General features: G+C 42.4%; 1 protein-coding gene across 3 annotated transcripts in view; it reads left to right on the forward strand.

The window, feature by feature from the left end:
* KALRN (kalirin RhoGEF kinase) overlaps positions 1–25,880 on the forward strand; it is a 1,228,991-nt gene that overhangs the window by 970,395 nt on the left and 232,716 nt on the right. For all 3 annotated transcript variants that reach the window (XM_088460751.1, XM_088460749.1, XM_088460750.1), the window contains 6 exons: positions 6,135–6,271; positions 10,139–10,205; positions 10,385–10,488; positions 12,028–12,097; positions 22,470–22,556; positions 23,122–23,214. In XM_088460751.1, coding sequence (XP_088316877.1) covers positions 6,135–6,271; positions 10,139–10,205; positions 10,385–10,488; positions 12,028–12,097; positions 22,470–22,556; positions 23,122–23,214 — 558 coding nt within the window. The remainder of the gene's footprint in view (positions 1–6,134; positions 6,272–10,138; positions 10,206–10,384; positions 10,489–12,027; positions 12,098–22,469; positions 22,557–23,121; positions 23,215–25,880) is intronic.

Below are 25,880 nucleotides of genomic sequence, written 5' to 3' on the forward strand. Positions count from 1 at the left end.
CTTTAATTCAGGTCATGTGACTATTATTAGGGCGCTGTGTATGTGTCTGTGAGGTGGGCGGAGGGTTTGGGGGAAAACAGAGGCGCCATTGTGAACCTTTGCCTAGGCCACCCTGAAACCTTACACCGGCCCTGCTATCACTCCATTTTGCAACGCCATGCCATACCCTGTGGACAGCGCTTGATTGTAGCCAATATCCTCCAACAGGACAATGACCCAAAGCACACCTCCAAGTATTGCAAGAACTATTTAGGGAAGAAGCAGGCAGCTGGTATTCTGTCTGTAATGGAGTGGCCAGCGCAGTCACCAGATCTCAACCCCATTGAGCTGTTGTGGGAGCAACTTGACCGTATGGTACACAAGAAGTGCCCATCAAGCCAATCCAACTTGTCGGAGGTGCTTCAGGAAGCGTGGGTTGAATTTCTTCAGATTACCTCAACAAATCAACAGCTAGAATGTCAAAGGTCTGCAATGCTGTAATTGCTGCAAAAGGAGCATTCTTTGCCGAAAGCAAGGTTTGAAGGACAAAATTATTATTTAAAATAAAAATAATTATTTCTAACCTTGCCAATGTCTTGACTATATGTTCTATTCATTTTGCTACTCATTTGATAAATAAAAGTCAGTTTTCATATAAAACACGAAATTGTCTAGGTGACCCACACTTTTGAATGGTAGTGTGTGTATGTATGTATGTGTGTGTGTGTATGTATATATATATATATATATATATATATATACATATATATATATATATATATAGATATACTATACATACATGGGGGTGGGTATTAAACAAGCGCTTAATTGTGTAGTATACTCTAATACAAGTTGGTGTCACAAGTTGGTGTCATGTTCGTCTGTATATCGGAAATACATGTATTAAGAGCATATCTACAAAGTTTAGGTCCTCAAACTTTACATGACTCCTGGGATAGTCTTATATTACATTTTATATATATATATATATATATATATATATATATATATATAAAATATATGCTATATGAGTTAAAGAACTGCTTGCCATTAAGTTGGCTTTGGAAGAATGGAGGTATTTACTAGAGCAGTGTTTCCCAAACTCACTCCTCAGGGAGCTCTAACAGTGCATGTTTTTTTTTTTTTCTAGTTGGTGCATAGGTGTATTCATTACTGGCTAACAAATTTTAAAAGATCAACAGGGGGAGCTAATTATTTAGCTTGTGATAATATGAGGAAACCTAGAAAACATGCACTGTTAGTGCTTCCCGAAGAATGAGTTTGGGAAACAGTGTACTAGAGGGTGCGTGATATTCTGTGACAGTGTATGCTGATCACAAAAATCTGCTTTTACTTAGACAGCTCAATGCATGAACCCCGACAGTCCCGATGGGCTCTGTTTTTCTCTTGGTCACTTTCTTGTCACTTTCCGTTCACGCTCCAAAAATTGCAAAGCTGATACCCTGTCACAGTGAATAGTATAAGAGGAGGATTCTAACAGATCCACAACCTATCATCCGTTTTAGCCATCTTGTTGCTACCAAACTAGAGAGGATTCCTCCTCAATGGAAAACATTTGTTTGGCTTGTGGAAAAACTTCTTCACTGGGTACAATACTCCAAATTAGCTGGGCATGCTGGAGTTCGTAATGCACAGACTCTCATTCTAAGAAACTACTGGTGGCCTACACTTCTGATGGAGGAATTGTTTATTGCCAAATGTGGTCAACACAAGAGTCCCAGACAAGTGCCAGCAGGACAATTGCTTCCTCTGCCAGCTCCGTCCAGACTTTGGACTCACATCTCCATGGACTTTGACACTGACCTGTCAAGTTCTGATAATTTCACCACGATCTGGGTAGTGGTCGACTGATTTTTCAAAATGTCACACTTCATTTCTATGCAGGGTCTTTCATCAGCACCCATTCTGGCTCAATTATTCATAAAAGAAAACTTGCATGGTTGCCCGGAGGAGTTTGTGTCTGACTGAGTGGTTCAGCCAAATTCTGGCGCTCTCTAGATGCAACTCAATTTTTCTTAAGCCTACCACCCACAGTCCAACAGTTAAACGGAGAGGGTTAATCAAGACCTTCATTAGACTTTACGTCTCTTCTTCCCAGGACGATTGGGCAAATCTGCTTCCCTGGGCAGAGTTTGCTCATAATTACCATTAACACAAATCTTCTGCTTCCACCCTGTTCCAAATTTTGTATGGCTGAGGATAGGGGTAAATGTGTTTTTGTGTCAATCATCACTATACATGCCAGGATTTCTGCCTTGACAAAAGGCTAATAAGTGATATCTATTTAAACACACCTACCTAGTATCCTCTAGCTATTGTTGTTTTCCCTATGTAAGGAAGATTATAAGAGCAGACGAGAGGCAGATGGCAAATGTATGTTTATGCTGATGATGATCAGTTGTACTCAGATATGGAAATATTGTCATTGATTGCATTACCATTGTCTTATTTATGCAAGGAGGATCCAATAGCCTCTGGTGCAGAAAGAGTATGCATGTTGATTATTAAATTCTTTATGCATAATATGCAATATACCGGTGTTTATGGTCTTGTCTAAGAAATACCTTCATATGTGAGACGTGCGTGAGTCATTGGGTATGTGCATTTTTGACACGTTATGAGAAACTGGTTAATTGTCGGAATTGTAGTATCTGAGAATTTATTTTCACCATTAGATGTTTAATGCTGTTAAAATATTTGATTAATCGCAAAACCTGATGCTTTACTTTCCTTATCTGATATAAGTAGAATTAAGTGATTAATTAGCATTATTACCTATCCTTTTCATCTTTTAATTATTTTTATTTTCTTTAAATGTATTGAATTGAGCAAACATACTGTATTTGTATTATTATTATTTTATGCCTATTTAGGGGTGACTAGAACCAACTATTTACCCATATTCTAGTCAGGTTATCCCATTATTTTATACAGAGAATACAATAAAGGTTATTATTTTAAAATCATAATTACAACAATTTCACAATAATTTCTTGAAAAAGTGTGCCCCAACAAAGAACCTTGTGTTTTTTTCCGCCTTGGCTGATACACAAACACGTATGACCACATTGTGTATGGTCAACATCCTCAGATACGATTATTTACACCCTTACCAGCGACCTCTATTCCAGCTGCTGAAGCATTTTTGAGGAGTCTCGCTAAAAATTGGCATCAGGTTCATGAAGCACTTCTTAAAGCGTTAGAACGTTATAAGATACAATAATAAAAAAAACAACAAGCTATCCCAGAGTTGAAATCAGGGGACAAAGTCTGTCTCTCCACTCGTAACCTTCTCTTAAGAGTTCCATCAATAAAGTTTGCTCCTCGTTTCACAGGATCATATAACATCTTTTGGGTTATTAATCCTGTATTGTACAAGCTTCAGTTATCACCATACCTCAAAATACCAAATTCCTTCCATTTCTCTCTGCTGACGCAGTTTCTATTCTCCAAAGCAGATTCAAAAGCTATACAGACAGGGCAAGATGAAGAGTACGAAATGTTGCAGCTTTGTCTACCAGCTTGTGAATTAAAGATACAGGCTACACTGTGCCACATATCGTATCCTGAATATATGCAAGCTGGGCTCACTGCATCTGCAAAGGAGCTATAAATGCTTTACAATGGGAATATTTTGTGCCTTTCACTATTATTTAACCATCATTTGGTGCTGTGGACTGTTCATGCCACCAGAAGACCCACTGGGGCACTAAGGAACACAGACCAGATGTTTTACTTTACAAGTAGAAGGACACTGTGCAGGAATATATGTCTTTACATATTTTTAAATTACGCTAATGTTGTTCTATCCAACAATACTGTAATATTCTACTGTTTATTGTAACTGATTTGTTTCTTTATCTTTATTAAACAGTGTTATTTTTATACATGAGTTGGATTTTTGAATTACCAAACTGGTTATAAGGTGCTACTTATTTTGCTTTTAGTGGTTAATAGAATTTCTTTCTAAAGGGGAATTGATTTAACCCTGAGTTGGCAGCCTTCCAATTTTCTGCAAATACAGATTGGGCGTGCTGCATCTATTACATATTTTATATGTGTGTTCATATATAAAATATAAGTTGTATACATTTAGTAGATCACTGCCTATGGTATAATATATGTTTATTAATGCACGGTTCAGTTTGTTCAGTCTATTAAGTTATGGACACGGACACCTCACCTATGGATGATTGCACCCTGGTTCTGTACTCTAGCAAAGATCATTGACACCTGTGTGTGTAATCAGGGTTTGGTAGAAAACATTGAACTAATATTTATGTGCAGCCTATCACTTTTACAGGCAAAATGCACTGAAGTTGAGACCTTTCACCTTGTCCCATTCTAGACGCAGCACCTAAACCTGTATACAGACATTGCTCAGTACGTTGATGCAGCCTTATAAGGGAGACACAAGGACACACCCAGTGTGACGCAAATGTAGCATTTTTCACTGAAATCATTTAGGAGCAGATCTTGCAATTTCCATAATGAGGATGAACACACACAGTCAGCTGACAGACCATCCCATGGAGAGAAACCGCTTTCTAAGACAAAAATTTTATTTTAAACTTATTCAGTATGTTGTAGTAAAATTATTTTCAGTTTTCAATGCTGTGTTTCTGAAAACACTTCATCAGATTTTACAAACACATTTGTATGGTACAGTACCTATACAGCCTTGATAGAGAAGTATGCTTTGGGATCTGTAGTTCCGCATGAATTGATGACTTGCAAATTGACATTCCAGGTAAGGTCCTGGCGCATTATTTTATGATCGTGTATAAGATGCTCTTTTATCTTTTCATTTTTGGTTTGTCATTAGAGCATACATGATACCAATTAGATTTATTCATGCACAATCGTAAACTCTGTACAAAATTGCCAATTACAGCAGTAACAACCTAGTTGAGCAGTTAATTTATTATGAAAGATTTTAGTAACCTTTTCTAAGCATGGTAGAATTTAGATCTGAATTTATGTTCCCATATTTGCTCCTGCTAGCCCTGCCCTGCTCTGCTCCCACTGGTACTTCTGTAACGTTCTGTGCATAGACCAGTGGTTCCCAAACTTTGTGCCTAGGCACCTTGGGGTGCCTCAGGACACTTGCAGGGCTGCCTCAGGTTGGTGATCTAGCACAAAATAAAATTATTATGGTCAGAGTAATGTAAATATGTGGACAAACAGAAGCTCAAACCTGTCCACACCACATAACTGACCCTAAAGATGACAGGTAAGCACAATTTTCTTTACTACGTTTTTTTCCTGAATTTCTCAATAACAAACATTTGGCTTAGGGGTGCCGTGAAAAAAAATGCTGTTACTCTAGGGCGCCGTGATTCAAAAAAGTTTGGGAACCACTGGCATAGACCATTTCTGCAGATGCACTTTACATCAGGCTCAGGGGCCTATTCATCATCACTTATTTTTCACAAAAGCATGTGAAAATTAAAATTTTCACATACTTTTGTAAAAAATAAGTGTCAGGGCCATTCATCAAGTTCCAAAAAAGCATTTTTTATTTTTTTTTTGGAACTCGATGGTGTTACTGAACACCACTTTCAGATGGCGTTCAGCCACCGATAACCTTCACAGGCTGCTGTTTACACGGCAGCATGTGAAGATTTACAAGGCAGCCACACAACACAGGGATCTATTCAGATCTCTCCCTGCTGTGTCTGCACTGCAGAGCCCCTGAGCTCAGCTCCATGGCACTGCAGACATGTGACCCGGTCCACCGAAAGAAGACAGGTGAGCCGCGCTAAGGAGATGCGGTGGCAGGAGGGAGGGGGGTCAGAAACCCACATGGGGGGGGCGGATTGTACAACCGCGGGGGGTTAGCTGTGTAGTCCGCAGCTTCAAGACAGGCAGTGAAAAGTTTCTCACTTACGAAAAACTGCTTCGTAGGAACAGCAGAAGTGATAGTTTAGGGCAGGAGGCACGACGAATGCTTCCTAACTGTGTTTGAACTCGCAGCGAGTTCAAACCATAATTAACACATGAATAGGCCCCTCAGCCTTAAATCATTATCACTTTTGTCTTTAGTTAGTGCAGCCTATAGTTTTACCTCTCTCCAGGCAGCAATCAGGTCATATTCTAAACCCATTTCCTAAAAAGTCTGCTTCTCTTCCCAGACCATTGACGGAGGTTCTTATCATAGCCCTCAGTTAAATTCTGTATCCGATGGGTATTCTAATGAAGGATTGGCCCCTTCACCTGCACCACGGAACCATGAGGAAGAACAGAAAGCAAAGGCACTCAGGGGAAGAATGTGAGTTTTATTCCAGCATCTGTACTTCTTTAGCCCATTCTATACCTCCTTCTGTTTCCATCTCTGATCTTCTCTTCCTCCTAATCCCACGCTTGGGCTACATGCACAGAGAGGGATGTCATTCTGGGGTAGCCTTTTTCACATACATGTTTCCATAGAACATGGAGTGGCCTCACGCCAGCATCATCTTGTGTCTTGTTGTGATTCTTGTGCTTTGAAACAAAGAGTTTTCTAATAGAGGAAAAAATAACATCTCTTACTAAACACTGGGGCCATTGTGTACTGAGCCAGGGAACAGAGCCTTTGTTACAGCCGCTGTATGTAGAAGCGGCTAACACAGTAATACAGATTTATAACTTTGCCACCTCTGCATGCTGCTTAGTTCCTGTTATAGAACACAGGGCCTGATTCAGAGATGGACGCTAATGCAATTTTCATACAGATCGAGTGATTGCCATTGCGTATGCATCACAGTGCGCGAAGGTAGCACTGCGATCACGCAGGCCACGGAGATCCATCGCAGAGTGATTGGCAGGAAGTGAGCGTTTGGGGGTGTTGATGGAGGGCGGTCAGTGAAATGCAGGCGTGCCTAGCCGTTACTTGGGCGTGCATAAATTAGCCACTGCTATTGCATATGCAGATCTGCGTGTCAGAAGAGCTCCCAAGGGTAATATGGCCGCCAATGTGCTTTGATGTTACCGATATTTACGCATGTATGCGTCATCACACGCAGGTAAAAAGGCATGCATCGGTAATCTTTGCTAACATTAGCATATTTTCGCAGCTGCATTCTGTACGAAATCGCAGCTGCAATCGCATTAGCGTCCATCTCTGAATCGGGCCCACATTTCCACCAGCTCCTAATCAAGAGTGCACTTTCTCTTCCACATGTTGACTGACTCCCAATCTAAAACACACCTTCCACAAGCTGTTCAATATCTGTTATAGACCACACTTTCCTCTTCCACATGTTGATTAATTCATGATCTAGATTAATTCCTCCTCTGCTTGACATCTAAATGCTAATCTACAGCCACATTCTAACTCCTGGTCTGAAACACACATAAATCATCTCCTGCATACTTCTTCCACATATCTGGTCTATAGCACCCTTTCTCTTCTATGTACAGACTAAGGGATAAATGTATCAAGCCTTCTAAAGAGTAGACAACTGGCGAAATTGCCCATAGCAACTCTCCAGCTTCTGCCTATCATTTTGTACTTGAGAAATGCTAGCTAAAAGCTGATTAATGAGCAACTTATCCACTGCTACACTCTTTAGCAGGTTTGATACATTTCCCCCTAAATCCTGATCTAGAACAAATGTCTACATGCTTTTTATTCCTTATCTTATTTCTCTACTTGCCATCTAATTCCTGAACTACAACAGATGTCCTCTTGTACTTTCTAAATCATGATCAAAACACACTTTTACTTCTAAAACTTCTACATGCTGTCTAATTCCATATCTATAGTACAAATCTTCCATTTCTTGATTGAGAACACACTTCCACTTCTATATTTCAATGCAGGACCGTAACTAGGGTGGTGCGGCTGGTGCCATCGCACAGAGCGCTGGATGCCCTGGGGCGGAACCGGGCGGCACCACAATTTGTATTTGCCGGGCGCACTGCTGCGATGTATGTTATACAGCGATGCGCCCAGGCAGCCCTTCTGTCACTCAGGCTGCCGGTAACTGTCCCAGTTGGGGGAGAGACGTCTTGACGTCTCTCCCACAGTGCCTCCTCCTTTCCCTGCCGCCTCACCTACTCATCCGGCAGAACTGATTGACAGAGCTCCGCGGCACCAAGCTGTGAATGGCCCGGGCTCTGCTCCTGCACTGTTTGTGGGGAGAGATGGCATGACATCTTTCCCACAGTGCTTTCTCCTCTCCATGCTGATGCTGCCTCTTCCACCTCCTTGTACCTGCCAATGGTGTGACTGGGGACACAGACATGAAGGTGAGTGTCCTGGGGACACAGACTTTAGGGTGCAAGTACTGTAGACATAACACTAGGGTGCAGGAACTGGGGACACAGACATGGAGATGAGGGTGCAGGGGACACAGGGTGCAGGAACGGGGACACAGTCATTAGGGTGCAGGAAGTAATGAGACAGACATGAGGGTGCTGGGGATACAGACTGTGAAGGTGCTCGGAATACAGACATGAGGATGCTTGGGACACGGTGCAGGTGCTGGGGATACAGAAATGAGGCTGCTGGAGATATAGACATGAGGGTACAGGTGCTAGGGATACAGACATGAAGGTACAGATGCTGTGGATATAGGGCCTGATTCAGGTTAGATCACAAGGCTGCGTTCGCACGCTGCCAGCCGATGTTTGCATTCTACGCAAGCGTATAAGACACAGTGTGCATGCACGAACCAGCCACTGCGATCGGGATGCGTTTGCAGTGAGCACGCAGAGTCCTCACACCGTGATTGACAGGAAGTGACCGTTTGAGGGTGGTGACGGAGGGTGGTCAGAGAAATGCAGGGGATAACATACGCTGGCAGAAGTTTAGATGGCGACAGGAAATTTAGCAGTTGGTGCGGTAGGGTCAGGTCAACCACAACTGGTTGGTTCCGATGTTACCAATGTTTTCGCTGACTTGCGGATGCATGTCATGGGAAGTGGACGGCTTTATACAGTGGTGGGCGTCTTGGTATAGGGCTGCGGTTGCTATGCGATTGCATTCATTAGCATATCTTTGCAGCGAGCAGGGTGCGTGCGAACATAGCCTTGCGAAGCAACCTGAATCAGGCCCATAGACATGAGGGTGCTGGGGAGGGCAAGTGTTTGTGTTTAAATGTGGGTAATAGTGGGAGATAAGGTCTTTTGGGATAATTTCTGTGGTTTCTATTTCGGCATGCATTACAGTGGAGTCCCCTGGAAGACCACGCTCTTTAAAAATTATGGGAGGGGGGTCCGCCGATGATTTATCTGGCACAGAGCACCAAAATGTGTAGTTAAGGCTCTGTTTCGATGGATTCCTAATCTAGAGTACACTTCCTCTCCTGACTAACTCCTGATCTAGAACACACTTAGAATACTGTGACATAGGAATATTGCTGCTCCTCTGTAACCCTTCCACTTCTGCATGCTGACTTGACTAATTTCTGGCCTGGAGCACACTTCCTCCTCTAACATGATCTAGAGCACACTTCCACTTCTGCATGCTGATTAAGTTTTAATATACACACACCTGTACTTCTAAAACATCTACATACCATTTAATTCCAGATCTTGGGCACATTTTTTGTACATACTGTCTAGAGCACACTTCCCCTCCCACATGCCTAGTTCCTCATCTAGACCCACATTCAGTCTAACTTAGGGGTCTATTTACTAATCAGTGTTAGGAGACAGAGTGATAAGTCTGTGATAAGGTGACAGCCATTCATCTCCCAACTGTCCTTTTTCAAACACAGCCTGTGAGATGACAGTTGGGAGCTAATTGGCTGGCACCTTATCACAGACTTATCACTTTTCACTCTGTCTCCTAATACTGCTTAGTAAATAGACCCCTTAATCTTTTACCATCAGTTTAATTCCTGATCTAGCACATACTCCAGTCTCAAGACACTATTCATTGTTATTCCTGAATTTTTGGTAATGTACAGTACATGAGCAACTTCAACAGACCAAAATAAATCCCACCACTGCATACCACATTTAATAATCCCTAACACAGTGGCTTGTCCTGTGTCCATTGTATTCAAATAATAAAACAAAATGTGAGACTATGTCACACTATAAATAAGAGTGAGCCTAATAATTGGTGTCTGGTATAATGGGACCGTGAACATCACCACTCCAGTGAATCAATTATTATATTATAAATGTATGCCCTATTCTAATGCAGGTTTGTCCTAAATGAGCTGGTGCAGACTGAGAGAGATTATGTGAAAGATCTGGGTGTAGTGGTAGAGGTAAGTATCTATGTTGTTACCTATATCATTGTTCTGTAACCTTCTAGGCCCTATGTTGTCTCAGTCTGACAGTGCTATCTTAATGCAAGATACAGGGCTGCTATCATTCACTTTATACCTAACATGCAAATTGTGCACAATTGTACCTGACATTCTTCATCCCATGTTGATCTGTACAGAGCTTCATTCCCAGGATACAGGATAAGGGAACGCCGGAAGATATGAATGGGAAAGAAAAGATCGTGTTTGGTAACCTTCACCAAATCTACGACTGGCATAAAGAGTAAGATAGGATATATATAGTTAAATTACTGTACATAATCACTGCTGTACCAGGAAATAGTCTGGGCTCAACGTAACGATGCACCCACTACCTAATATTATATGTATACTACAAACCCCTTCATAGGATACTCCCTAGAGCCCGAACTGTGCCATCTTCTCCTCTTCTAAAAATATGGCCAACTCACAACTAGGAAATTAGTATTTAATATAATAGCAGCTAATGGCTGCATCTGTTCGTCTGTGCCTGGAGTCATGGGACGCCGAACCTTTAGGCCCTACTACCATTGGAACTATACACAAATTGCACAGTGACTAATATTGACTGCCAGTTAACAACACATGAACCAACAGTGGTTGGACCATACTTAAAATACCTGTGTACTAACCAATCAATAACGCTAAGCTACCAACTAATATACTGTACCAAGCAACATCCATTATTTTACCAATCCACAAATACTGTACTAAGGCTGATTTCTCCCCTCTTGCATTTTTCTTAACCTGAGTACTTGTGGTTTACAATTCTTTTTCAATTCTTTTTTCTTTTCTTGATTTTTTTGATTGTTTTTCCTGTTTTTGAGTTTTGTTTTCGATTGTTTTTCTTGATTAGCACAATTTGATACAGCCTGTATCATATGATTTGAATGTACATTCAAGGTTTTAATTCTATAAGAATAATCATTTTGGTACACTAATATACTGATTGTGTTATATTCTACACTACTAACTGTAGAACCAATCACCTGTGGTTGAGTGCGGGAACTTCCCTTCTAATCCCATTTAATAACAAGAGATAATGTTCCTCTTGTAGCTCCTGCTGCCACTACGGCATACATGTGAGTGAGCACATAACTAATAATACCATTCAGATTAAGTGAAGATTCATGATATATCAACAGTAGTGGCTATGTCTATAATATATATATATATGTCTATATATATATATATATATATATATCACTGTCCTGTAAATCAATATTAAGGTTAATATGTACAGATTCCATTCAACCCATATATGTTCCCACATATAATTTGTTTTATTAGCCCCTTGGATACATAGTACAATTTACCAATCTCATAAATCCTATGGATGGTGGAAGTCACGAAGGAAAATATAGAGAGATACCAGGATGAGAGTTTTTGTAGATGCTAACTATCCACAGTGTAACTGCTGAAATTTCTAATGTCTGCAGAAGGTTAAACCTGTTTCCTTCCACACGATTCCTCCAATGATATTGTTACTTTTCATATCAAAATTGATTTTTGCAGATCTCAATTTCTCCTTTTTGACTAATTTCTTTACATTTATTTCAAATATACGTAATTGCTGTCTGCCGTCCGGCATTATTTTAGCCAGTAATCGGAAACATTCTGTATTTACAGAGGCTGGTACTCCTTAATGATATAATGGGCCCTCACCCCATTTGTACATGAATCTATTCTTCTAATAGACTGTTGTATTGGCCCCATTATGAGTGAAAATGGATTTATTTCCTGAAGCATCATCTCAGAAAGTTGTATCTTTTTTTCCCATCAGCTTTTTCATGGGTGAACTCCAGAAATGTCTTCCGGAGCCAGAGCGTCTCGCCCAGCTTTTCATTAAACACGTGAGTGGAATATTGTATACACTCTATGTAGCATATATATGGCCAGTGTAGTGTATACACCTTGCTGTGTGCACAGTATAGGAGTGGATTATTGTCTACACTCTATGTAGCCTGTAGAAAAAGGGAAAGAAAGTACTCTCTTTTTGGGGTACAAGAATCTACCTTGGATAGTTAAACTTAACTTTTAATGTTTTGTCATAAAATAATCATAGGAAACGAAAAACTTAAATTATAAACATACAATAATATACATACAATAATTGCACAATGTTCTATTAAAAAAAGCAAACATTTGTATAATATCAAACAGCACATAAGAGAGTGGTCAATATTCGTGTAAATAGATTTAATAACCCAGGGTACCAATACTACAATACAAAATGTAAGGGAAACCACCCCTAATTGGTTCTGATGCAGCTGTAGCCAAGGTGAAGTTTTAAGTTTGTATACTGTATATATTTTATACAAGTGAAAAATATCCCAATGTCTGTAAGACCCGCACAATCCAACCACATATGAATTAATAACAGATGATTAACAGTTAATAATCTATAATCTACTGAGGAGGAAATAAAGCAAACAAATTAATATTCAGATCTAAATTTAGGACAGTATTGTTCCTCATATATCAATCATCTCAACATAGTATCTTTTTTTATGCATCTGTAAAGTAAATATTCTTTCAGACTAGGTGCAAAATATCCATGTAGGAGTCAAAATTGTTGATCAATGTAGTTTCACTAATCTGGATTGCTTAAGGTGTGGTAAAGGCAGTATTTAAATACCACAGTAATTAGTATCAGGTGAGTCGGCGATAATCTATCGCTGATGACGTCATTTTCGCCTATTTCAATTACCCCCGCATTCAATTTCAAAGACTTTTCGCAGGTTCGAAAAGTCTTTGAAAAAAACGGGGATAAGTTTTCACCATGTTTTACATGGAAAAAATGTGCAGAATTGGGGTTTAGGGGTGCAGGCTTAAAAAAAATAGCCTGCACCCCCGGAAATGTCATTTAATAATAAACTGTCAAAATAAGTAAAAAAAAAAAATAGGGACACCCCAAAAAAATAAATAAAAAATTTTGGGTGAAAAAAAAAAGGGGGAAACAGTGTTTAAAAATAGGGAAATAGGTACAGGGCTATTCTGCAAATATGCGGCAGGTGTTTTCTAGAATAGGCTATTAGCGGCAGGTGCATTTTTGCTGAATTTTTTAAAAATTACTTTAGGGAATTAAAAATATGCTAGTACCCATTTTCATGTACCCCAAACTTGATGGGACCACTTAAAAAACGGAAAAAAAATCCTAAGTGCTCTTATGCATCACTTCTTCAGTGTCGGGAAAAAAATACCTGCCACGGCTATTTAAAAACCCGACTTTCTTCTGCAGGCAAAAACTGGGGTACCCATAGTGATCCCCCATGTCTGGACATCTTTAAGGGGGTCCTACAATTATATCCCGAAAATTCCCATTTTTTTTCGTATATCCCAATTCGCCGGGTCCCGTTTTCGCTCATTTTAAATTGAATACGGGGATAAAGCGGGCATGCGCCCGATACTTTATCCCCAGAAAAGCTCCGATGTGGAGCAAGAAGTCCAGCATGGACATTTTCGCTCCCTAATAGAATACGGGCCATAATCTCAGAGAATATGAGGTGAGCGGTTCAGGAAGCTCCAATCCCAAAATAAGAAAGATATGGGGAGAGAGATTGTGTGTGTATACAGTAGGTCATTCTCACCCCACTGTTGTCTGAGACAGCGCAGTGGGTGGCCCAAAATTAGTGAGGTCATAACACCCAGCGAGTCCCTGAAAGGAAAAAGGTACCATATTGAGTCTACAATAAAATAACCATGTCCCCATAATCTATGGGGATGTTAGCTCAATAGCTAGACAATTGGAACAGCATTTCAGGGGGGATTTCTGCAGTCTGGTGGATAGATGTTAGTAGAAATCCATGTCCCACAGATTGAGATGTGATGTAGACAGGTGGTATCTCCCGGCGATGGTAACAGCTCGGCCGCTGAGCAACTTAATGCGTGATGAACGGCATTTGTTTTACACAGGGAAACACGTTAGACAGGACCCTACTTGCAAATCTTGGATCAAGACTTGGCACTTTTCATGGGACAAACATTATACCATTGTCCCCAAACCATCCAGTTGGACCCCGGTCATATTCCTCAACAGGATTATAGGATCTCCCGTTCATCACGCACTAAGTTGCTCAGCGGCCGAGCTGTTACCATCGCCGGGAGATACCACCTGTCTACATCACATCTCAATCTGTGGGACATGGATTTCTACTAACATCTATCCACCAGACTGCAGAAATCCCCCCTGAAATGCTGTTCCAATTGTCTAGCTATTGAGCTAACATCCCCACAGGGAGCAATCAACAGTTATCCATCATCAAGCGGGATACGGATCATTGATTACACCGACCTGCAGGTTAGGTAACTCTGAAATTACAGTGACGTGCCAGAGAATTCTCATATATACAATTTTATTTATCTGAGACTCACAATTCAGTCTATTCTGACTTTTAAACTGTTTATTGTTTGCATCAATTTCAGTATATTTAAACAAAATCTTTTTATACTATATGATCTATTCAGAATTATTATTATTGATTATTTATACATATAAGGTTGATTTTTTTACGCTCTTAAATATGCCTTATATACCACTGCCTCATGATTAGTCAACTAAAGGTGATTCTATATACACATTGTTCAACCACTCTCTGCACATTAACCTGATGTAGTTTGCCCTACCATGATGAGTCTGCTATAGTGGTGGTGTGCTGTCAATGGAGTCCCCACGTGCACAGCGGGGGCTCCGTGGTCAAGATACACGTTTCATCAGAGAGTGGCTTTGTCAATTGAAGTCTGTAGCCTGTAAGCAGTGGTGGATCCAGCGCAGGGGAGATGAGGGTGATCGCCCCCCGTAACACACAGCCCCTCCTACTGATCCTGTACCTGTAGGCAGCAGCAGTGCAGCTCTGGGAAAGCAGTGGCCGGGCATGGTGTAAGCTGCAGGTGGTAGCCGAGACCAGGCCGTGGCAGTCACAAGCAGGCAGGCAGTCAGCTGTCAGCCAGAATCAAACAGCTGGCCAGAGAAGGAGGGGGAGTAGCATGGGATTTGTAGTTTATCTTTTACTGCTCAGACTCTGAGCAGTAAAAGATATACTACAAATCCCATGAGGCATTGGCAGCATCATGAAAAACCAGCAAACCCATGTCTTCTACATTAGAGGTTGTGGTTGTCTGGAGAGCAGCACTGTCACACTGTATGCTGTGTGCATAGCTAAGCAGTGCTGCTAATAGCTCCAACATGGCACTTATTGTTGTGCTTGGAGGGAGAAACAGTCTGTCACATTTGAAGGCCTCTTTTATTGCTATTAACCCCTGGCTGGCTCCCAAGACGTATACAATATATGGGGGTGATGGGCAAAAAATATATAAGGGATGAGAAGGGGGATGATGGGCAAAAAATATATAGGGAATAAGGGGAGGGATTCATGGGCATATGATATATAGGGGGTGAGGGGAGGGAATGATGACCATTTAATACATAGCGGGTGAGGGGAGGGAGTGATGGCATATAATATATATGGGGTGAGGGGAGAGAGTTATGGGCATATAATACATATTTGGTCATATAGTCACTATATACACTACATTATAGAAACAAGGGACAAGTTGCCTCATGGAGCTGATCGGGAGAAGGAGCAGATTGCTTAGTAGGGTCATAAAGACAAGGGAGAGTGAAAATTGTAAAGAAAGGAAAATAAAATAGAAAAAGTAAAAAGATTAATAATGAATGAAGATACGAATGAATACAAAGTTATGATGTGAGCTAACTGCCTGAAAATGGGAAGAGCCAGGACTGGAAGTGGGAGGAGGAATGAGTAAAGAGTGGGAGGAGTCAGGATTTATTCTTTAACTGTCCCCTCTAAAAGAAAAGTCTACATCCACCCCTGCCTGCATGGGCAGTGTAGTGTATACACCTTGCTGTGAGTTCAGTGCAGGAGTGGATTATTGTGTACACCTATGTAGCCTATATGGTCAGTATAGTGTACAGGGGCGTAAGTTCATACGAGGAGCCCGGAGACAAGATAGTTGTTGGTCCCCCTCTCTGCTCGCATTCACTGCCAATACTCCAATCCCTGCAGCGCTCAGACACACACTCCTCCTTACCCGCATTCACTACCAACACGCCAGCAGCACCGGGTGTGGATTGATAAGTCTACACTAAAAAAGGTCGACAGTCAATAGGTCATCAGCCAAATAGGTTGACAGGTAATTGGTCAAAAGTGACTTAGGTCGACAGAGTTAAATGGTCGACACAATAAAGGTTGACACGTGATTTTAAAAATAATTATTTTAACTTAACACTAAACTTAAATCTAGCCCTAAACCTACCCTTAACCCTAAAAATCATGAAAAACAATTTGTCGACCTTTATTGTGTCGACCATTCAAATTTCAACCTTTTAACCCTATTTTTAAAGCACTTTTTACCCCAAGAGTATTCAGGGGGTCATTCAGACCCGCTCGCGAGCGCAGGACGCTCGCAAGTCGGTCGATGTTACCCCACTGCGCATGCGCACGATGGAGGGAGCGAGACCCTACCGCAGGGTCTCCGTCGCAAGCCCGCTGACCATCGCGACCATCATCATGGACGCTCGCTATAGCTCTGGGTGGTCATGTGAATATACAGAACATATGTCTTACTTTGCACAGTGTCTGCTATATCAAGTCTGTATAAATATAATTCATACTGAGCTAGATTTAGAATTTGATGCACAGTTGTTTTACAGAACTGACTCATCCCCGACGTTGCTCCAGAACTACCCCTAGTGTTGTTTTCAACTAATTCTAATTATGTATATTATATATACACAGTCGAGTCACATTATTATGACCACCTCCTACATTTGACGTCGGCAGCGCGTAGCCCATGAAGTATGTCACATGTTGTGCGCTGGCGTGGGTGGGTATATAAGGTGTGCGATAGGCCGTCTGCACACATATCACTCGTTGCTGTCATAGGTAAAAGGGAAGATTTATCGGAGTTGCAAAAAGGGATGATTATTGGCTTTCGGGCCAAGGGTGGCAGTATTTCTGAAACAGCGCAGTTTGTGAATTGTTCACGTGCTGCTGTGATGAAGGTGTATCGTGACTGGACAAATGGCACCATTGCGAATAACCGACGTGGAAACTAAAGAAGCACCACATGCCAATGATTTTGAGAGGTGAACGTCGGCAACGAAGGTGCATGAGGGCCGACCGACACGCTACAGTGGAGCAGCTCACCGTCAGAATGAACCTGAGAGCCATCAGACATGTGTCTACAACGACAGTTCAGCGAACCCTGCTACCTATGGGGCTCCGAAGCAACCGGATGGTCACTGCACCTATGCTAACGATGGTGCATCTGCGGAAAAAGCTTCAATTTTCACGCTTGTATTGGAATTGGACCTCCGCTAATTGGCGAAGGGTTGTCTTCTCCGATGAGTCACATTTTCTGCTTCATCGAACGGATGGATGTTAGCAATTCAGGCAATAAACATAGAACAAACACCCTGCAACCATTGCTGGAAGAACACCAGCTGGTGGTGGCAGCGCTATGGTCTGGGGAATGTTTTCATGGAATTCTCTGGGCCCACTCATCCATGTGGCAGGCAACCTCAACCGATTTGGTTATTAATCCATCCTTGCAGAGCACGTACACCCATACATGCTGATTGTATTCCCTGAGGCGGATGGGATCTTCCAGCAAGACAATGCGACATGTTACACAGCTAGAAATGTCCAACAGTGGTTGGACGAGCACGAACTAGACTTCCAAGTACTTCCTTGGCCCCTTAATTCCCCAAACTTGAACCCAATTGAGGAATTGTGGGACCACCTTGATCGTTGTGTTCGCTCTATGGATACTCAACCACGCACCCTCCAGCAGCTGTGGGATGTACTGCAGTCAACATGGCTCCAGATACCTGTGCCAACCTACCAGCACCTTATTGAGTGACTCCCAGCTCATCTAGCTGCTTTCCGTGCTGCACACAGCGGTTACTCTAGCTATTAGCTGGTTGTCATGATAATGTGACTCGACTGTGTATAAAAAATGTTCAATACATAGTCTTGTGTGGACCAGCCTTCAATCAAATCCCTGGACTCCAGTCGATAAGGTCTTCAATAGGCAAAAGTGCATTCCATACATGTTAAAAAAAATATTAACAGAAAATAGTGTTATATGTCTTGAGACTGAAGTCCATTGAGTGTAATGGAACAAAATACGTGAGAGAAATACTCCACCTTATGTACTTCAGCAGTCTTGCTGTTAAGGTAAGAGAAATGTGCAATATCCCAAAAATATGAACTAGTACATTTTGACTGCGCAAAGCGTCCATCTACAGAAAAAACAAATTGTATGTTCATTCAATAAACAAATCACGTTTATTAACAAATAAAAGAGGGCAATGGGAGAAATTGTGTGAAAGATACTAAACGGTACAGCAGACCGGGCCGGTGCAAGGTGTCTGGGTGCCCTATGCAACATTTCATCCACCGCCCCTGCTTCCTCCAGTACTATGCCATACTATGCCACACATTAGTGATGCCAACTTTTAATATGCCACACAGCAGTGTCCCAAATTCATAATATACTATATAGAAATGGCCCAAATAATATGCCACACAGCAGAGCCCCAAAATCATAATGTGCCTCATAACACTGCCCACAATTCATAATATGCCATATATCTGTGCCATAAAGTCATTGTACGAGTATGCTACACAGCTGTATCACCAATTCATAATTATGCTATACATCAATGCCTCCCATACATATGTCACACAGCTGTGTATGACACTGCCGTGAATTATGCTATACAATGTCCCTAATACATATGCCACACATGTGCCCCAACTTCTTTATATGCCATACAGCTGTGCCCACAATACATTACGCCACACATCCATGCCCCAATACATATTTGACACGCATCTTTGCCCCCATTATACAGTATGACAGCACCAATTAACCTCCCCCTCCCTCACACACACACACCTCACCCTGCCAGCACTTGTTAAAACTACAAACACACATACTTACCCTGTCAGCACTCAATAAATGCACCCCCCCCACACACACACCCTAAGCCTGTCTGCAGGGCCGTAACTAGGGTGGTGCTACATGTGCCATGGAGCAGGGCAGGGGGTGCTGTTCGGGCCTGTCAATATTCTGTTTATAATCGTTCTCACTTGTAGCTTCCTTTTCTTTTTCCCTGGCATCTCCTGGTTGCACCTATCTCCTCTCTGGCTGACTCTTCCTCCATCTGGCCACCTTCCCACGCACCTTCAGTCACATCCTCTTTTATTTGACACACACATTTCATCAATGGATTCACACTGTATTTGGCAGTGACACTTGGATAACAGTGGTACAACGGGAGCGACAATCCTTCATCATCGTACGGGAAAAATCAGATATTTTATGGCCCTTCCCCATGAGGCCATACACCTTTTTTCAGGCGTGTGTCTTATGTCCCTATTTGAAAAATAGGGAGGGGGCGCCAATGCTCATTCTGGCCCAGGGCACCAAAAAGTCTAGTTACGGCTATGTCTGTCTACACTCATTAACACACCTGCATCAGCATACAGATATGCCCACATACATCTATCCTCCGTGCGCTACAAGTTGCGCCACACATAAGGCAGGAGCTTAGTGTGACTCTGTAGCGCTGAGTGTCTTTTTGTACATCTTTTTAACTTCAAATGCGTCTTATTCACACAGCGACTGCGGGTGTATCTGCATGCATAACGCTTTGTTGCAGTGTTACCCTAGTAAAACAATATACGTAGTACATTTAATAGACCGCTTGATAAAAAAAAATATTAGCTGTATAGATTGGCTACAACCCAATTAGGATTCTAAGCGATATGTGTAACACACTGGGTGTAGATCAATCTCCAGCTGGGATGTTTTCACAGAGCAAGCTTAGTGTGGTTTGCTCAGTGATTCTGTATATGATAGAAAAAAATACAAATGTCTCTAAATCTGTCACACAGTCCAAGGTGACCTTAATAAAATAGCAGGTAAGGAAGGCAGAAAATACCCAACAGGTTCGAGCTTGTCTGCAGAAGAAAAAATCCCCTGTGGACAAAAACTGCACAGTACCTTTGATGTTGCCAGGCAGGTGACAGAAATGAGCCTCCGACTGTAGATGTTAACAGTGATTGCAGTTGGCACTCAGTTGCGGCAGCCAATGGGCAGACTGTATGGTCCCGGTGGTAGGTAGGCTGTTTAATCCCAGCATGTATCGCAGCTGTAAAGATATATTGATCCCGGCTTGTTGTTCAGTTTTTTGAGCCGCTGTAGCAAGCAATTAAGCCCAGTTTATGTCCCGGCAAAACGATAGTATGACCGCCTGTGGGCTATAAGTAGCTTGCAGGTAATTGCTGGAAAGCTCATGTCAGTGATAACGGGCTCTCATCAGAGGCATCTTCATAGCTGGCTTATAGTTCCGATAATGTCCCAATTCGGGTGGTTGCAAGGTGGCATAACGATAACACCGTATCATGTGGTGATAACACCGTAGGTGTGCAGCAAAGATCGAGAATGGCAAGTGTACAGAAACGCGTTAAGCACCTGCATGTGAGCACTTGCCATTCTCATCATTAGCTGTTAGACTTTAGAAATGTATGTCGTCTATGCAAAAAGACAGTAAGCAATTCCCCAAACAGCGCGTAGTGCAAAGAAATGAGATGCAAGATGGAATTGTCCTTGACCCACCCTTGTGTTGTATATTAAACAGGACATGCACAGTTTAACAAACCAATAACTTCAGCGACAGGGACTGCCACTTGTGGCTGAAGTGATTGGTTTGTTTGTGCCCCCACAAAACAAGCTACCAATGGGCAGCTGATATTGCTGGCAATGATCTCTATGTATAGACTGGCTCTACAGAGCCAATATTTTGTCGCTATTTATCATCCTCACTCTCATCAGTGTGTACATCATCTTCACACAATATTAATATGTCCACGCTGGAATCCACCATTTCAGGTGCCTCTGTAATTTGACGTAATTGCCGGCAAAGGTCTTCCTCGTGAGATTTCTAGTTTATTTTGATGAACATCATCTTTTTCGCATTTTGAGGAAATAGCCTACGCCAATCGCTGACGAGGTTCTCAGCTGTGCACACTGTACACACTGTACTGTACAGAGTACACACTGGAGGGTAGGGAGCTTAAATAAAGCAAAGGCAGTTTGTACAAGGGCCTCCATATTGCCTTTTTCCCCTGCCAGTAGACAAAGGGACTGTCTGACATGCCCATTAAAATAATTCTCAACCATTTTTTGAATAGTGACTGTATCCAATGGAGTCACAGTTGAGGTGTTTCAAATTTTAGCCAATTCTTTTAGACTCAACCAAATGTCAAAATGTTGTGTCGACTCATCTGCATTACCAGTGGTTCTCTTAGGAAAACTGAGCTTTTTCCTGGCAGCCGCAGTTGCTGGAGAAACTGAAGGATGAGACATTACTGTGTCACATGCCACTTGAGCTGCAAAGTTGCTCGCCAAGAGCTCTTTGCAACTCTTAAATTCTCTGTCCGTTTATAAAGAAAGACACTTTTCCGCAACTCCCTTCCTATTTCCGTAGCGGTCAAACATCTGATACCCTTCCTAGTGTATATGTGGTGGAGTGTGTGTACTGCATGTGTGTAGCATTATTATGTGTATAAGTGGCACTGCTACCGTGGGCATTTATTATGAGTATAAGCGGCATGGCTACTGTGGCCATTATTATAGTATAATCATTTTTTACACATTTCTATCGTTTTTCCAGGTTGCAGCAGTACGGAAATAATATATTTTGTTATTTTTATCATACTCCATTCATACACAAGTAGCAGAATGTACGATAAACAAGCTTCTTTTTGACTTCAGGTGGTGTGCTCAGACTTTTGACAAGTACTGTATATCGTATAAAATTGATGATCCCCGCAAGAATATTGGAATACATAAGGTGGTGGATTTCTCTCACGTTGCTTGTTCCATTACACTTAATGGACTTCAGTCTTAGGAAGTATTACACTATTTGCTGTTAATATTTTTTTTTCACATACTGTGTATCGAATGCACTTTTGCCCATTGAGGACCTTATTGAGAGGAGATTTGATTGAATTCTTTTCCACACAAGACTATAAAAGAATGTATTGATCATTATTTATATGTAATATATTTTACTATAAGTCCCCCTGCTTATAGTGTTGGGTGACATTATGAGGGGGTAGATTGCTAAGGCAGCTTGGTCATTGAGCGCATTTTGTGAACACACACATCTTTTGTTCTGTATCTGTCCAGGAGAGAAAATTACACATGTATGTCGTGTACTGCCAAAATAAACCTCGCTCGGAATACGTGGTTGCTGAGTATGACTCTTACTTTGAGGTAAGAGAAGCTGTTTAGCATTTTAGATTACTGTACTTTAGTTCCCTGATATCTGACAGCAGGACTCTCAGACACCTTGCCTATCTGACAAATAAACTTTCTGATGTATGCATCTCATTAAAAAATAAGACTTGAGGTCTGCCTACTCAGAGACTATGCAATGTAATTAGGGGGAGTGAAAATTACATTGCAACGTATGCCCCAAATATTAACCTTCTCTAACACTTTATCTCATTTAAAAAATGTTGTATTGTTCTGCAATATTAGGCACCTCAGTTGTACCCCATAGTATGCAAAGAAGGTGCCAGTTTCACTCCCCTCCTCCTATGCAGCGATGCAGGCTTCTTCTCTGCACTTTTGCAGCAGTCTAGGTACAAATCGAGACCCATGGCATTACCATTGAGGATTTTGAACTAGTATAGGCTCCTTCTGTCTTACTAATACATTTCAGGGCAGAACAGAACAAGTAGAGGATTGGTCTATACTTCTACCTGTATAAGTAATTGTAGGACATTTCTGCGAATATAAATCTAAGGATTGATTTGCAATTCTACCCTTTCTGCAGGAAGTACTGCAGGAACTTAACCAGAGGTTCACAATCAGTGACTTCCTCATTAAGCCGATCCAGCGGATAACCAAGTACCAGCTGCTTCTCAAGGTCAGCATAAAAAATTCCCATACAGATATGTCCTCATACACTTTTGCTACAGACCTTCTCTGTGCATTAGGTCCCGTGTGACTCTGTTTATGTCATGCCTATTTTTCAACCAAAAATGCATCTTCGTCGCAATATGATGCGACAAATCATTCCACAAGACTGCACTGATTCCTTTTAATTTGTAACACTTGTATATTTGTGTGTGATTGAGTAGTAATCTATATACGATGTACTACAATGCAGCAGCCACAGCTTTTTTCATGCCAAGTTCCAAATCAAACATCAAATCCCCAAAATAATAGAACTGCTTCATGCATGAGCAGGTGTGTCTTACACAAAACCTAGTGGTTCTCACGTTTGAAGTCAAGGGTGAGAACCGTTCAGTGAAATTCCGCGGCTTAGCTGACATTCGGGAAAAACCATCCTTAGAGGACGGTACTTATATCTGTGGGTCGAAACTTCGCCTTTTTCAATTTTATAAAGACATGGATGCCTAGAGGACGTGTATAGGGATTGTAAGTATGTGGGAGTGTAATAAAGTTCTACTTTCACGATGTGTGTGTGTTGGGTTTGATTTAATATTTATTTTGCAGGTGAATTATAGATACCAGTAGGCCCTTATTGCCCTGCATGCTGGTACTTGTGGTTCTACAAGTACCAGCATGCTGGGGAGGCTTGCTGGGGCCTCTAGTTTTCCTGTAAAAGACAATGTTATTTCTCCTTCATCCACTAGGGGACACTGGAGGCTTCATGACAGTGGGGTATAGACGTTTGCTAAGTGGGAGCTGACACTTTAAAATTTAGAAGTATGACTAGCTCCTCCCCCTCTATACCCCCCTACAAGCCCAGTCTTAGTTTGTTCCCGAGGGAGCTGGTCATGTTTCCAGACTTCTCCTTAGGACATATCAAAGTAGAAGAGCATCGATGTTTAAAATGGGCGCCATAGCGGGGGGAGGAGCTTATCTCCCGAGACTGCTTCTTCCTCCCAGCTGCCCCAGCGCTTCAGAGACTCATGCTGGCGGCCATTACACGGATCCCTTCTACGGAGATCCCTCTAACACTCCTGCTGCTGCTGATAGCTGCACTGCAGCGCTGAGACAGCCTAACCTGACTAAGTGATCAGTGGGGTTCAGGCTGGTTAGGAGAGCATTTAGAGCACATATCTGTGCCTAGCGTTTTTAGCGCTGCTAGGAGCGCTGTTAGAGCAAGTGTGAAGCCTCTCTATCCTTATAAGAAGCTGGAGGCTTCTTGTAAGAATAGAGAGGCTTCCAGGTTGGCTTCTCTAGAGGAACCGGCATGGGCGAGGTCCTTAGGGAACACAAAAGCCATGACAATGTCCCGTGCCACGTACGCGGGACTCTTACAACAGATCTCTAAGAGACTGTTACCCTCAGTCCTCCAGTCGGAGGAGGAGGATATGCCTGCTCTAGAAGAGTGCGAATATGCTCAGGATTTGGCAGAGGAGCAGCTCCAGAAGGAGCCTAAGCCTGTGTCCCAGGGGATAGAGGCATTGATTTCTGCAATCCGCCAGGTATTAGAGATGGAGGAGGAGGACAAAGGTCCTGCACGGCCGTCTTTCTTTTTGAAGAAACAAAGACAGGTTTCCTCTTTTCCAGTTTCAGTAGAACTGGATTCTCTCTTGGCTATGGCTTGGGAACACCCAGATAAAAAGCTTCAGGTGTCCCGTCGGTTTGGGTCCATAGAAGGTCCACAGGAAACCTTGGGGGTATAGGTGATGGTGAAGACATCCGGACACCACGCAGTTAATTTTTCTCCCAGGTAGCAACGGGGCATCCCTCTATACCCCGCCCCCGGGCCGGAGGCTCCTCAGTTTCGTTTGGTGCCCGGCCGGAGTCGGGTCACTGTATCGTAGTGGGGTTGTTACTAACAGCCCCTGAAGATTTGAAGTTCTTTCTAAGTGCGGTCAGCGCAAACAGTCCAGTGGAAGTTCGTGCTGCCGCATCATCACCCCTCTGGTGCTGAGATGCCGGTACTGATATGTGCCTCTCGACAGGCCTCTGGGGTCTTGGCTAGCAGTGACCCCAGAGGATCCCTAGACTGCGGCCGGACGCTACGGGGTGCAGGTAAGTGACACGCACTGCGGTGGTGCGTGCCAAGTCGCAGTCTTTTTCCTCCAGGGTTGGAGGACACACCTGGGGATGACAGCAAGTGTGGCCAGGCACTGAGTCCTGCGTCCACACTAAGCCGTCTGGGACTTGGGACTGGAGTTCTGTGGAACACTCCAGCATCGCAGGGGTTAAACGCTGGCCAGGGGTGACAGCCTTCCCTGTTTAACAGCCGGCTCCTCCCCGCTGCTCAGCGCGCCTTTTCCACTGCGGTCTGGCTTGGCTGTGACAGCGTTGTTCTTCTGGCTCCACCTCCCCATGAGTTCTTCGACGGTTATTCTCCTGACTGTGTGTCGCTGATCTCGACAGGTGGTGCAGAGTACGGATCTCCCTATATACCTCTCCTCTGGTTGGTGGTCAGTGTATGTAGCACTTTTGTCCTACTAAACACTAAGTCTCTGTAGTTGACTTAAGATAGTGCCATTAAGTGCAGATATTGTTGTTTTCTGCATTTGTTTGCGACTGCATGCTAGCGCTGCCTGTCTGTTTTCTTTTCTAAAAACTGTCATTCATTTTTTGCTATCCCTGTATCTATTCTGC

The sequence above is a fragment of the Taudactylus pleione genome, unplaced genomic scaffold (genome assembly GCF_031769625.1).
Source record: "Taudactylus pleione unplaced genomic scaffold, aTauple2 ptg000977l, whole genome shotgun sequence".
Classification (NCBI taxonomy): Eukaryota; Metazoa; Chordata; class Amphibia; order Anura; family Myobatrachidae; genus Taudactylus; species Taudactylus pleione.